General features: G+C 41.2%; 3 protein-coding genes and 1 non-coding gene across 4 annotated transcripts; 3 read left to right on the top strand and 1 right to left on the bottom strand.

Moving 5' to 3' along the window:
* Positions 1-1,383: 1,383 nt before the first annotated feature.
* SS1G_00626 (predicted protein) lies at positions 1,384-2,090 on the top strand (the record flags this gene model as incomplete). Its single annotated transcript, XM_001598487.1, has 3 exons — positions 1,384-1,449; positions 1,767-1,829; positions 1,899-2,090. 3 exons carry the CDS (start codon positions 1,384-1,386, stop codon positions 2,088-2,090), a joined length of 321 nt encoding a protein of 106 aa, XP_001598537.1.
* A 905-nt stretch (positions 2,091-2,995) lies between these two features.
* Positions 2,996-8,170, top strand: SS1G_00625 (hypothetical protein; the record flags this gene model as incomplete). Its single annotated transcript, XM_001598486.1, has 3 exons — positions 2,996-3,060; positions 3,111-6,227; positions 6,295-8,170. 3 exons carry the CDS (start codon positions 2,996-2,998, stop codon positions 8,168-8,170), a joined length of 5,058 nt encoding a protein of 1,685 aa, XP_001598536.1.
* Positions 8,171-8,940: 770 nt separating this feature from the next.
* Positions 8,941-9,036, top strand: SS1G_14566. Its single transcript has one exon. It is a non-coding gene; the product is annotated as a tRNA-Lys (tRNA).
* A 1,827-nt stretch (positions 9,037-10,863) lies between these two features.
* Positions 10,864-12,364, bottom strand: SS1G_00624 (hypothetical protein; the record flags this gene model as incomplete). Its single annotated transcript, XM_001598485.1, has 2 exons — positions 10,864-12,105; positions 12,158-12,364. The coding sequence occupies 2 exons, from the start codon at positions 12,362-12,364 to the stop codon at positions 10,864-10,866; spliced, it is 1,449 nt and encodes a 482-aa protein (XP_001598535.1).
* Between the last annotated feature and the right edge of the window lie 2,123 nt (positions 12,365-14,487).

Below are 14,487 nucleotides of genomic sequence, written 5' to 3'. Positions count from 1 at the left end.
TTATCTTATTGTCATCCAATCATAAAACAGTTCTTAGTGGGTAATATTAGTATCAATAGAGAGAGATATTTGTATTTTTATAATTATCGACTATAATTATAAATATTTCATTCATGAGAGTGGGGGTTTTTGAATTGAGTTGAATTGAATTGGAATAAATGTAAGGATGGGGAATGAGGGGAGAGAAGAGGTGGATTGGAATTGAATTAGAGGAGAGAGGATGGGAGATAGAAGATAGAAGATAGAAGATTGGATTGTGGGATCTAGATCGTTGAATATATATTGTTATTATTGTTGTTGTTGCTACAACTAATGTGACTGAATGGGATTATATAGGTATATATAAGTATATTTCCCTATATTTTTCTGCGATAACACTAAGAAGAGGTAGAAATTTGAATTGGACTACTAATATCAAGAGTAAAACCTTTGCACTTCGATTTTTTCCTTGTCTTAATGGTACCGTCTTTCTATCAGAGATCAAAGTAAAGTATTCCCGTATAGTGTATGAGATGTTTATTCGGAATGTTATTGAAGGTTCGGTCTGTGTTCCACTAAGAGTTCGCATTGTCAATGTAGGTTGTTTCGGAAATGTTGTATTATTAGGTAGTAGATAGTTAATACTTTCTTCATAGAAATAGAGACATTGGGAATGAATGCTAGGAATGATAAGTGTGTTGAAGCTGGCTGAAATACAAAATGATAATCTTATTCCCATATACAAATCGAGCTGAGAGAGTATGAATGTATATGGTTCTGAAAGTTCGAAATCTGGAGTAAGAACAGTAAGAGTAAAGATACTACGACATCTGGGAGAGCTTTCTCGATACCTTCAGTTCGGAAAGATATAACAGCTTGTTTGAGCTGCATTCGCTATTCGGACATATGAAAGGAGAGAAGGCGATTATTGGGAGGATATGAACACTGGGACTTATTCACTTTTTTGAACGGGAGTTGGAAGCAGGGCAATTATAAAAATGTGATATGCGCTACAAGTCCGAGATTATAGCAGTCGAGGGGATGAGATGCTACATTCACCGAATGAGTGTATTGCCTGTAGAATATGGGAACATTATGAACTTTTATCGCTCCGAACTCAATTGGCTACTACTGTCTCAGCGTCGGCTCAGTTGTCCCAAGCCGATATCACGCCATTGTAGCCTCTGCATTGGATGAAATGGGCCAAGGATTGACGGAACTATGAAGAGTTTGACATATGAGGTTTGCGCATCTCGGAGAAATTGATTTAGATCAGCCATATACTAAGCTTTGGTCATTTTTGAGGCATCTAGTAAACTTACTAGACTTCCAAGTCGAAAATTTCCATCGATGACTCTATGATGAATTGAGCTCGATAACTGAGGATTTATTTTCCTCCTCAAGATGTCTGTCTGTGTGTGGCATATCAAATATCAAATATATCGATTGCCCAATGAATCCGAAAGATTTGTAAGAGATTATCTCTCATAAGTGCCATCCTGCATGGTCTTGGTGGATCAAAGTCACTGGCGAGGGCGGGTGACACCATCAGAAATCAGAAACAGCATTTTCTGTTACCTACGGATTATACATGAAGTGCCACCAGATAGTTTTACACTGAGTCAGAGCCGTTATCGCACATGGCTTTCTGCAATGCACGGATAAGGGTAATTTCCGACAAATCAGATAATGAACGGCTATTTTGAGTAGATTACTGTAGGTGGTGTTTGTGTTGCGCAGGAATTGGTTATAAAAATTGTTTGATCGTGTCCACTTTACTAAGTGAGGACGCGGCTACTGTTTTCGACACCACCTTCCTTAATGGGTGTTCGGCCAGTGATTCATCATCAGTAAGTTTGAGATTTTTCGTTGCGATGACTGATGGCGGTGTGGATGAAGGGTATGAAGTGTGGAGATAGAAATATGGTTCAGAAATGAAGGGGTGCTGTAGTCAGGAACCAATACCAGTAAGGAGGGTCCGAAAATGGGTCCAGCGTGAAGAGAGTCTTTTAAGAAATCGCAAGTCTTTTGATATCAGGATGAGAGAAGCCATGAAGTTCAAAAGATGGCTCATTGGGAATTCTAGAATGTCCCAGGATAAGAAGAGCTAAGGCAGATTCCTTGCGGTTAAAATCAATACATGAATGCTTCGATGCCTTCTTGTTAAGGGTGTCGAGAAGGCGTTTGTAGTAATAAATATCTTGGTGAGAATGCCTTGATGCTGGTATTTGCAGATTGGAAGTTGAAGCATGTGATTTATATAGAGGTACTTGTTAGTACTTGGGTAGATATTGATCTAGGTGGAGCTCTATCTGTAAGGTATAATGTAATGCAAATGAGGTCTGAATGTACCGCAGTTTCTTCCGCTTTTGAGATTCATAGTATCTTAGACCAATAGGGACAATGATAATACACATCGACAGCCATAATACTGTATGTAAGATCTTAGCAACAAGATGAATATTTTGATAAGAAAGTCAAATTTATTCCATATTCAAAGAAGTTCCCTGTTGTTTTCTTCAAATGTTCGCTTGCAGGTTGAACGGGTCATGCTCAAGTGGGGCAAATTGTTGGCTAGAGTACGTGCAGTAACTCTTTTTGCAGATAAACTATACACAGTCGGCTATCATGTAGCTTATCCCATCCCATCTTCCATCTCCCATTTCCCATCTTCCCTTCCATTAATACACAAACACTTTATTTCGACAGACTTTTTGAACTATAAACTGCTTAATAACCAAGGGAAATTGCTCAAATTTGTATATTAACTTAAGAAACTGTGGTAACCACCCAGGTGCTTCTTTTTTCTCTCTTCTTATTCATCATATACTATTTCTAAGCTCTTCGGTCTAATCTCGTCAACTTAATTCTTTTTTTCCCACTGAGGTCATCATTTACAAGTGCGAAATAATAATCTTACTTCATTAATCAGTTCAATGATACGTTAAGGTCACATTCGTTACATCGATACGTTGTAATCGCCATCCTACTGTCCAGCGCATACTAGAGAGCAATCATGTTGGGCCAATGCAGTGGGCCTGTTTGGCAAATCGATGATTTCACAAACTGCATTCAGAGAGAGTAAGCTAAACCAATTTCCGGCAGCTATGAGTAAAACTGACAACATAAAGTTATCTCAAAGTACTTTTCCCATTAATAGTCATCGGTCTCTCGTTCCTCAATCTAACGATATCTGCAATTCGCCGGAAAGTCAAGTTAAAACGGAAACACAAGTATCGACAGCTTGGAAATGGCTCAATCGACCATATAACGATAGCCAGCAATGGGTTCAGCCGGGATAATGGGGAGACAATAGTGAATGGGAGCGATCACACCGCTATCGAGGAGGATGATGAGGGCTTGACGATGAGTGGTGGTGGGCGATTGGTATTGACCAAAACGACTACCCAAGGCTCGGTTGCCGCTATCGATAGTCCCAGGGGACAAAATACTATGACGATCATCGAACTCCTCGCGATCACGGCAGAAATAGGTATTCAAATCGCAGTTTTTGTCCTTGGTGCATATGGTTCAAAGGGCGCTGTGGCCGCCACTGTTGGAATCCTTACATGGACTTATATTTTAATACTTGCAAGTTTGAGATTTGCCTTCTCCAATACGCGGTGGAGGGTCCCGAGGATTTGGAATCATACAGCTGCTTTATACACTGCCCAATGGCTCTTCTTGCTAGTCATTTTCCGTTCCGCGATCATTCATCCACGCTCTAGGATCAGCCAGGCACTTATCATCACAGACTTCGTACTCTGTTCGCTTCTTTTCGGAATCGCAATAACTACACGCAAGGGCAATAAGGCTGTGGTCTTGGAGTGGGAGGGAGATATTGAACCTTCGAGAGAACCATTAGCCAGCTTGTTCTCCATTGCTACCTTCGGATGGGTGGATGCGATTGTATGGCATGGCTATGTCAACACTTTTGAAATTGCAGATGTCTGGAACCTTATGCCAAAAGATAAGGCGGCATCCGTCTTGGCCGATTACAGACAGCTCAAAAAAACTACAGCTTTGACATGGCATTTGATGCGCTATTTCAAAGGGCTTCTTACTGTACAGTGCGCTTATGCTGTCTTTTCTGGACTTTTCAATTTTGCGCCTACATTGTTGTTGAAAGCTATTCTTGAATACATAGAAGATCCAGATTCGGCGCCTCGCAATGTCATCTGGCTATACGTCATTCTTCTTGCTTTCACAGATATTCTCCGTTCGCTAGCTGATCAACAAGCACTCTGGATTGGCCGCAAGATCTGTATCAGATTAAGAGCAATTATCATTGGTGAAATCTACGCTAAAGCATTGAGAAGAAAGGCTGCATCAGGGAGTGATTCCGTCCTTGGAGCAAAGAAAGGCCCTAAGAATGCAGAGAAGCCTAGCTGGTGGCGACGAGTACTGGGAAAGAAGAGGGATGAGCAAGCTCCCAACGATGCGCAAGCTCAGCCGGACGCTGCAGCTGAGATTGGAAAGAAGACAGACGAGCAAGCTAATGTTGGTACCATTATAAATCTCATGTCTGTTGATTCCTTCAAAGTCAGCGAGGTCACTGCGTATCTTCATTTCCTTTTTGCTGCTGCTCCAACTCAATTGATTGTAGCCATCTACCTTCTTTATCGTATACTTGGAAAAAGTAGTATTCCAGGTCTCATTGTCATGGCCATTCTCCTTCCTGTGAATATTGGATTTGCTCGTGGCTTTGGAGCTGCGCAAAAGAAAATCATGGCTGCTACCGATAAAAGAATCCACACAACTAATGAGGTATTGGAAAACATTCGTGTAATCAAATACTTCGCCTGGGAAAAGCGCTTCACTGATATTGTCAATGATAAACGAGCTCATGAGTTGAAAGCACTACGCTTGAAGTATATCATCTGGGCTTTCGCTGTTGCTGTATGGAATACAGTTCCTGTTGTTATTACTTTCTTTTCATTTCTCTACTATACCGTTGGAGAGAAGAAACCACTCTATCCTTCCATCGCATTCACAGCTATCTCACTTTTCAACATCCTCCGTGTTCCTCTAGATCAATTGGGCGACATGATAGCTCATGTTCAGGAAAGTCAAGTATCGATCAATCGGGTGGAGGAATTTTTGAATGAAGACGAGACCGAAAAGTACGATCAGCTCTCACACGACAACTTGGATGAAGATGGCAATCAAATGATCGGTTTTAAGGATGCTACTTTATCCTGGGGTAGCAAGGAGGCGTCCACTGACGATACCTTGGCCTCATTCCGAATGATGGATTTGAATGTCAAATTCGAAATTGGTCATTTGAACATCGTTGCTGGACCTACTGGATCTGGAAAGACTTCTCTTTTGATGGCACTTCTCGGTGAGATGGCACTAATAAAGGGAAAGGTGTTCCTGCCCGGCGCTTTCAGTCGTGAAGATGTCCAACCTGATCCTGAAACTGGTCTTACTGAGAGCGTTGCCTACTGCGCGCAGCAACCTTGGCTTGTAAATGCCAATATTAAGGAAAATATTTTGTTTGCTGCTCCGATGGATGAAAAAAGATACAAAGATGTAATCGTCGCTTGTGCTTTGGAACGTGATCTAGAGATTCTGGATGATGGCGATGAGACACTAGTGGGTGAAAAGGGCATCAGTCTTTCAGGTGGCCAAAAACAGCGTATCTCTCTCGCGAGGGCTCTTTATTCAAACTCCAAACATGTACTCCTTGATGATTGTTTGAGCGCTGTAGATTCACATACTGCCAAGTGGATATTCGATAATTGTATTCGAGGACCTTTGATGCTCGAGCGTACATGCATCTTAGTCACACACAATCTATCTCTTTGTGTTCCTCATTCTCGATATGTTGTCTGCCTCGAAAATGGTAAAATCACGGAACAAGGATCTGCGGAAAAGGTTATGGCTTCAGGAAAGTTAGGTGAGGAAATCAGTAAATCGCTTCCTGCTTCTGCTCCACATTCACGGATTCCATCTCGAGTTCCTTCTAGCGTTGGTGATGAGAGTAACGAAACTCTTATTGAAGACCAGCCCGTAGACGATAACCTAGATAGTGCAAATGGAAAACCAAAGGGAAAGAAATCCAAGGAAAAGAAAGATGCTATGGCCGAAACGAAGGCAGTAGGAGGTGTGAAATGGAGAGTTCTTATGTTGTATTTGAGAGCCATGGGACCTTGGTGGTTTTGGGTACTTGCTGTAATGGTCTTTGGCGTTCAACAAGTTGGTGCTCTTGCAGCCAACGTATGGATTAGACAGTGGGCAAATCAGTAAGTTGTGATATATATTGATTGATGTTGTCAACTACAATATTTTTCTAATGACTTAAAACTACAGATACGATGCCGGAGATGTCCGTGCCAAATACCACTTATCAGCGAATTCCTACATTGGTAATACCATCTCAACGGTTCAAGTCGCGAGCTCAAAGTTATCTCAAATTCAACCATATTTTGATCCCAACAAGACTTCGATTGTCGCAAAATTGGCTCCCGAAGTTGATGTTGGATTCTATCTCGGAATTTATGCTATGATTGGTATCGCATGCATGTTAATTGCTCTTTTCAGAGATTTCTGGCTCTTCTTTGGTTCTCTTACTGCAAGCTGGAGAATCCATAAGGATTTGATGAAAGCCGTTACTCGAGCAAAATTCAAGTTCTTTGACTCAACTCCTTTAGGTCAACTTATGAATCGATTTAGTAAGGATTTGGAAGCTGTGGATCAAGAAGTAGCACCTATCGCCATTGGTGTCATGTCATGTGCTTTGGCGATTGTCGTTACAGTAGCTTTGATCACTGCTATCACTCCCGGATTTTTGATTGCTGGTGTGTTCATAAGCGCCATGTATTTCTTCGTTGGCAAATTCTATCTCCGATCATCAAGAGATTTAAAGAGAATCGAATCGATACAAAGAAGTCCACTGTTTCAGCAATTTGGAGAGACCCTCAATGGTATCACTACTATCCGAGCTTATGGTGATGAGAAACGATTTGTTCGAGACAATATGTTACGAATCAATACCCATAGTCGACCATTTATCTATCTATGGGCAGCAAATCGATGGTTGTCATTCAGAATTGATTTGGTTGGTGACCTCGTTGCATTCTTTGCAGGAGCATTCATTGTTAGTAGTATTGGAACTATTGATGCTGGTTCTGCTGGTCTCTCTTTAAGTTATGCTATCAGTTTCACGGAGAATGTTCTTTGGTTGGTACGACTATATTCGATGAATGAACAAAACATGAACTCTGTAGAGCGAATCAAGGAGTATCTAGATGTTGAACAAGAAGCAGCGGCTTACATTGAAGAAACAGAGCCTGCTAAAAACTGGCCGAGTCAAGGATCTGTGGAATTCATCAACTACACTACAAGATATAGGGCAGATTTGGATCCTGTATTAAGAAATGTCAGTTTTAAAATACGACCTTTGGAAAAGGTTGGTATTGTTGGTCGTACCGGTGCAGGAAAAAGTTCCCTTGCTCTTGCGTTATTCCGTGGTCTTGAGGCTGAGGAAGGAAAAATTTTGATTGATGAAGTAGACGTTGGTCTCATTGGCCTTCGTGATCTTCGCGAGAGAATTACTATCGTACCACAAGATCCTACCCTATTTACTGGCACCATTCGAAGCAACCTGGATCCTTTCAACCTCTTTACGGATGAAGATATCTTCACAGCTTTACGAAGAGTTCACCTTATCGGGCCAGCAGGCACCGCATCAACAGCTCCTTCTACACCTGGTATCTCACGACCACCATCGATTGAATCATCACCAGGCTCTACAACCACCAATAAAAACATCTTCCTAAACCTCAATTCCACAGTTACCGAATCCGGGAATAATCTTTCCCAAGGTCAACGACAACTTCTATGTCTCGCTCGAGCTATGCTCAAACAACCAAAAGTACTCATGATGGACGAAGCTACTGCTTCCATTGACTATACCACCGACTCTAAAATTCAAGAAACGATTCGGGAACTTAAGAGTACCATCATCACAATTGCTCATCGTTTACAAACAATTGTGGATTATGACAAGGTTTTAGTGTTAGATAAAGGAGAAGTGGTAGAATACGCTCATCCTTATGAGTTGTTAAGAAAAGAGGGAAAAGATGCAATCTTTAGGGGTATGTGCGAGACGAGTGGAGATTTTGATGGATTGATGGAAGCAGCTAAAAAGGCTTGGGAGGGAGTGAGATTGATTGATGATGAGTAGATGTTGGTGGGGTGTCGTATGGTATAGTATCCTCGGAAGCTATACTCGAAAAGTTTCTTTCTGTCAGGCATGCTGCATCGGGCTCTCTTTCTTGTAAATGTTTTTTTGGATGGTTACTCGTAAATGCATATGGATGGGTGGGTGGCAGCTTGTCTGTGCTTGTGAATAGATAGATAGGAAGCTATACTGTAGTTGAGCTTCGGTGGTACATAAAAGAGATGCTAATAATGATTAAAATATGTTAATATTTTACATGGTGCTTGCTTGTATAGATTTGATGTTATGTCATGTTGGTGGGTGGGCACATTCGTCAACGCAACCCCGCGTTGCTCCTCCTTTACATTCAATCAGCGCGGTGATCCAGATCATGATCTGCGAATAGGTATATATTGGACCCCTCGCCTTGGTGAGATTACTTTAGCGTAATTAGTGTACTATAGTCCTATGAATAGGAATTGATACTCGATCGACTTACCTTACCTAGTACCTAATCTTGAACTCTAGAGAACTTTTTATTCTTACTCGTACTTTAATGTATACCAGCTCCCGGGTCTATATAGAAGAAAAAAAAGGTAAATTCACTTTTCATTTATAAAATTTCAAATTTTCATTAAATAGTATATTATAATCATTGAATTGATTTGAATTGATTTGAAAATGTTAAGTTTTGATATTTCACTGAATTATACCCACTGTTGTTCCCAAAACAGGTCTTATCAACAAATAACTAAAATGAACTATCGCACTCATCAAATCATCAAGCTTAGCCAGCCCGGCTAGCTCAATCGGTAGAGCGTGTGACTCTTATCATTGAAAGATGTGCATAGTCAATCACAAGGTTGCGGGTTCGACCCCCGCGTTGGGCTCAATTCCCTACGACAGCTTGTTATTTTTTTGAGGGGAATCTTTGTGTGATTGTGTTTTGTTTTGTTTTTTTGAAGAAGGGAGAAGGGGTTGCTTGTGTGAGGTGGGTGGGAGGTTTGGTGGGAGGTTTGGTGGGAGGTTTGGTGGGAGGTTTGGTGGAAGGTTTGGTGGGAGGTTTGGTGGGTGGATGGATGGAGTGGCGGGAAGAGATCTTTTCGGGTGGAGCGGGATTTGGTCGGTGGTGCTTCGGATTGGTGTGGTAACTAATCTTAGTGGGATAGATGATATGATTCTATTAAGGTGATTTTGGGAAAGCTGGTTATGTTGTTCTACATATACATTTGAAGAATAATTAACAATTTCAGTCTTTCTTATATGATTTTATGATATAGATATCATTATCATAATATGATTATCTCTTATATACTACTTACTATTTACTATACTTACTTAACCTTACTTCCCGTCGACTCTACCAGAGTAATTTATCTACTTGTGAAAATTAATAGAGAGATAGACAGTAGAGTAATCATAACTTCATTCTCTGAAAAGACACCTTTATATCTACTAAAGAATTCTTCTGTTATGTACCTAATTTCATCACTAATTATCATTGGCATCTCCCTTCTTCATTTGCATTTCCCATCTCCCTGATACACAAATCACAATTCCTCACATCCTCACATCCTCACGATATTCCATCATCACAACCCCACACACGACCATCACCCACCTCCCCCAAAACTCCCTCTCAACTACTCCTTCTTCCTCCTCACAACCACAAAACCCAAATCCAACGCCTCTCACAGCTCAAAACCCCAAAACTCAAAAATTACTCCTACAGATCCAATCTCAAGACTCAAATACCCAAATTCTTCCCAGCTAGCTATGTACACCAGTATCAAACACTCCGTATGTGTATATTCAACCACCCACACACCCATCCATTCATTGATCATATTTATACTATTCCCTCAGTGCTTGACTAAAATGGTGAATATCTACTGGACTCGCCGGGATACGAGAGGCAAAGGAGTTAACTATGGTGGTTTGGTGATCAAGTGATGGGGTGGGATGGGACAATATGATATAACGTGAGAGATAGGATCACTTGAAAAGATAAAAAACATTCAAGTATCCTCTAATAATCTATTTATATTGTCTTATCATCTCATCTCATCTCATGTCACCCTATCTAGTAAACGATATGATATCTCCTCTAGATAGGTATTTACACCATATCATATCTATCCTCTCTATCTTCTCTATTATCTCATCTCATGTCACCCTATCTAGTAAACGATATGATATCTCCTCTAGATAGGTATTTACACCATATCATATCTATCCTCTCTATCTTCTCTATTATCTCATCTCCATCTCCATCTCAACCACCATCTCCACCTTCACATCCATCTCAAATAAAAGCCCAATCCCACTCAAAATCCCAATCCCAACCAAGTCATAAGAAAAATATCAAACTCCATTGTTGCCATGCAGATAGATGCAATCCCAAAACAAATGCATCATGCATCATGCAAATAACCCAAAATCTCAAGTATCCTCATATTTCGTCTCATTAAACAAACTATCTCGCTTGAAAACACAAGATTTGTACAAAATATAAAATATGAAAAAAAAAAAAAAAACAATAAACAATAAACGAAACGCCTTTTGAGATATGTATCCATGTGTAGGTAAGATATATATGCCCCCGGGTTACCATTCCATGCAGTGCAGTACAGCGCAGTGCAGTGCAGTGCATAATTATCGCTAAAAACAAAACAAGAAAATCCCTCATTCTATATGCTGGAGAAAGAAAGAAATTTCTACATGGCATAAAATAATCCCGCACCTAGAGCAGCCATCCCATATGCCAAGGGCGGAGGAGTTTGAAAAGCCCCTGCATTTTTCGATTTGGATCCCGAATTCAAAGTAACTGATCCACTGATAACAGCACCCGAACTATCCGTACTGGCTGTTGCTGCATTGGAAACTAAGGCAGCATTCGGAACTGCTGATGTACCCGTGGTAATTTCAACCACGTTGGTGGCTGTTGCGTTGAAGTTTGTTTGAGCGAGGGAAATTTCATTATTGGCTAGATCGTAGACAACGTATGCGGAGCGGATGAAGGTATCTCCGAGTACAGCGGTACTTTCTCCTGCGGGAGCAATACCGAAGAGACAGGCTGCGGTGCCGTCAGTGAATCTTAATTGTTGACCGTTGCTGCTAGTAACTGGGATGACGAGTTCGTCCATGGTGACCTGGATGGTTGGGGAAGTGAAGGTAAAGTTTAGAGCGCTGCTATTGGAAGCGAGAGAACATGGGACGTAGGCGGCTCCTTCACTGTAATCATATTGTGCGTCGACTTGTTCGTAGATAGCTTCAGCCATGGCGTCAGGGAGGTAAGTGAGGGAACTTCCGGAATCTAGAAGGACAGCGAGGGATTGATCTTGGGCGATGACGAGATTTCCTAACGTAACTTCTGTTAAGGTAATGAGGAATTCGGCATAGTATCCGGATTCTTTTTGAATCGGGAGTGTTTCCAATTGACCGTGATATCGAGCGGTATCAACACCACCAAACAAGACACTTCCGGTACTGGAATCCAAATCGTTAAGCCATAGGGAGAAGGCATTTGAATTGATCAAACCATCAGCAACCATTTGTGCTGGTAAGTTTTTATATGCCGATTTTCTTGCTCTTCCAACCTGAACCTCATTAATCTCATAACCAATTCCTAGAATACCTTCAGGCGAAGAACTGGTATATCCAATACCAAACTGTAATTTGTCTAATGTCGTTGATCCAATCGTAAATGTATCGGTAACATAATCCCCGGAGGCACCAGATCCATCAACGTAAGAAATATTAAAATCACTCGCTAGATATGCGTATGTTGATGATGAGTTTGCAGAATATGTTCCAGCAGTCTGACATGGACTTCTCCTCTCACTACATAAGGTCGAGGTAGCAGTATTGACCCATAAATCGCTACTACCTGTGTCGATATGTAACCGTAAACTTTGTGCTGGTGTCCCTAATGTTCCATTGACGAAATATAAAGTTTCCTAACTTTAATCAGTATTACGCCTGTCGCGGAACCTAATGAATTTCACTAACCTCATTATCTAATGTAGCCGCAACTGTTTTTGACCTTCGTCTTAATCTCCTTGACTTGTCTCTTGCTAACGGATTGTCCACCTGTTTCCGTACCATATCTAGGGCAACTACTCTTGCTGATCCATCGCTTCGTCTCTGTAATTGAACTGCATCCGTACACGCTGATAATAATCCCACAGCAGCGGCAATGAATGTCGACGTCCTCATGATTGAAAATTGATGTATTGGTCGTAAATAAATCCCCTTCTATGGAATCCTATCTGATATGGGATATGAAATCGGTATATGTTGTTCGGGTCGACCCAGATGACGCGGACAATAGACACTAATTATTTAGCTTCGACCCCGGGGACCAGAAATTTGTTATTTCCAAAATCCGAGAAGAGCGGAAAATCCAATGTAATAACAAATATGTTCAATGTAAATAATTATTTGTTGGTAAGAAGATTGATCTGGAAGTCGTACTTTCAAAGATAAATCTGAAATGAATCTGATGTGTTCTACAAGTTCCCGAATACCTAACAACAAAAGATATCTGTGACAAATGGCGAAACTCCTAATTGTGGCTGAAGGTACGAGTGTACCAAGGGAATAAGTTTATGCAGATTCGTGGAGTATCCTTTCTTGGTATTTCCAGAGATTTTCAAGCGCCTTCCTACTGTAAGGCTGCGGACCCGTGAATCCGTCTTGTCCTGTGTCAAATGGTGGAGAGCGAACTCTTGGGAAGCGCAGCGGTTATAATGCCGAGAAAGGCTGAGAGAATCAAAGGTAGGGTAAGAGGGAAGGAGGAGCGGGGAGAGTAATACAGGAATCAGGATGAGCAACGTTTATTCAAATTGTCTTAACGTCAAGGATAGAACAAGGTGAAAACGATCCTAGAGTAGAATTGAGAAAAGTAGCGGTAAATTTATCTAGGTAGTGTATGGAAAGACTTGTCAAAAAGCTTTGAACAATTGAGTGCCGTTCCTCATATATGATACAAGATTGAATGATCCCAAAGAATCCAAATTTGTGATTCGACCCTTTTTCTATACCTTGGTACGTAACCTTGGCTAGTTTTGTTGGTGAGCACTGAGTACGACGTAGATGCTGGGATTAGAAAAGGTCAGGGGTTCCGCAAAATGACGCGGCCTATGCTACGAAGCCGAGGCGGGTACGATGAAAATCTGAAAATCAACGGTCTGTGATTGGAAAAATTCATGAGAATAAAAATAAGATGTATTAATAACAAGTGCATAAGGGGGTGGATTGGGGACAATTTGAGCTGCAAGAAAGACAGACGTAAAAGGCAAGAAATCATTCCATCACCAATGATATCAAAGGGAATTCCTTCACTTGAAATCCTGCGCCCCAGATTTTCTTCCTAAATAGATTCAGGTTCCATCAAAAAGGAAGAGGCGAGGCAGTGGAAATGTCAAATCAGCGAATCATAAGATCCTCATCCAACAATTCCCGACTTTTGGTGAATCTGCGCGTAATATACAGTGTAGGCAGAGTAGTATCGTACTATTCCCATCCACGCACTCACTGCACAAATGCTCTAGTGAGTTTCAAGGATCTCCGAGAGGGAAAAGAGGAAAAGAGGAAACATACTAATAATGATACTATTCATTGCCAAATTATTGGCAATAAATAATTTGTATCGAGTATGACTTTCTCATTTCTTTCTTCTCCTGACTCTCGGACATGGAAACAGATGATGAAGCATTGAGGATGTGAACGATACTCGGGACTAAGGCAAAGCGCGTTTGCTTGAAACACCATGACAGCCTTTTTCCCGGTAATGAGAACACCATGATACAAAGCATGAATAGAAATTGTTTTGAACTTGACCCAGAAGATATGTGAATAGTTTCTTGCGCCAGGTCCTCTTGCTGATCCTTGCATCTCGTTGATGGAAAATGGTTTCCATCGGATGAAAGATCAAAAGGCAGAAAGTGGATGGAGTAGGGAGTAGGGAGGATGTAGGATTGAGTAACACCGTACTCTGTATTAAAATGGAAAAAAGGAAAGCGTGTTATTGATAGATACAGGAGATACAGTCGATACAGTAATAAGGAGTGGACACAATTCGTAGTACATTCGTCATATCACCACATGGACTCGTAAGCAAACAGAACAGTGGCGACGGTGATATCGGAATTGGAAAGTCGCATCGAATATTTGGGGACGGAGAATTAACGATTCCATATTATTTCAGAATCATTTTAATTGCCGAGTCCCCGAGTGACACTGTGACAACCCATGCATAATTTCTTCCGCTTTTTGATCCGGAACTCGGCCACAGCTACAGCCATAGGTACAGCCACAGCTACAGCCACAACAACAGC

This window comes from Sclerotinia sclerotiorum, genomic scaffold, assembly GCF_000146945.2.
Source record: "Sclerotinia sclerotiorum 1980 UF-70 scaffold_1 genomic scaffold, whole genome shotgun sequence".
NCBI classification, from domain to species: domain Eukaryota; kingdom Fungi; phylum Ascomycota; class Leotiomycetes; order Helotiales; family Sclerotiniaceae; genus Sclerotinia; species Sclerotinia sclerotiorum.
Note: the sequence above shows the minus strand (reverse complement) of the source record. Positions and strands in the feature narration are given on the sequence as shown.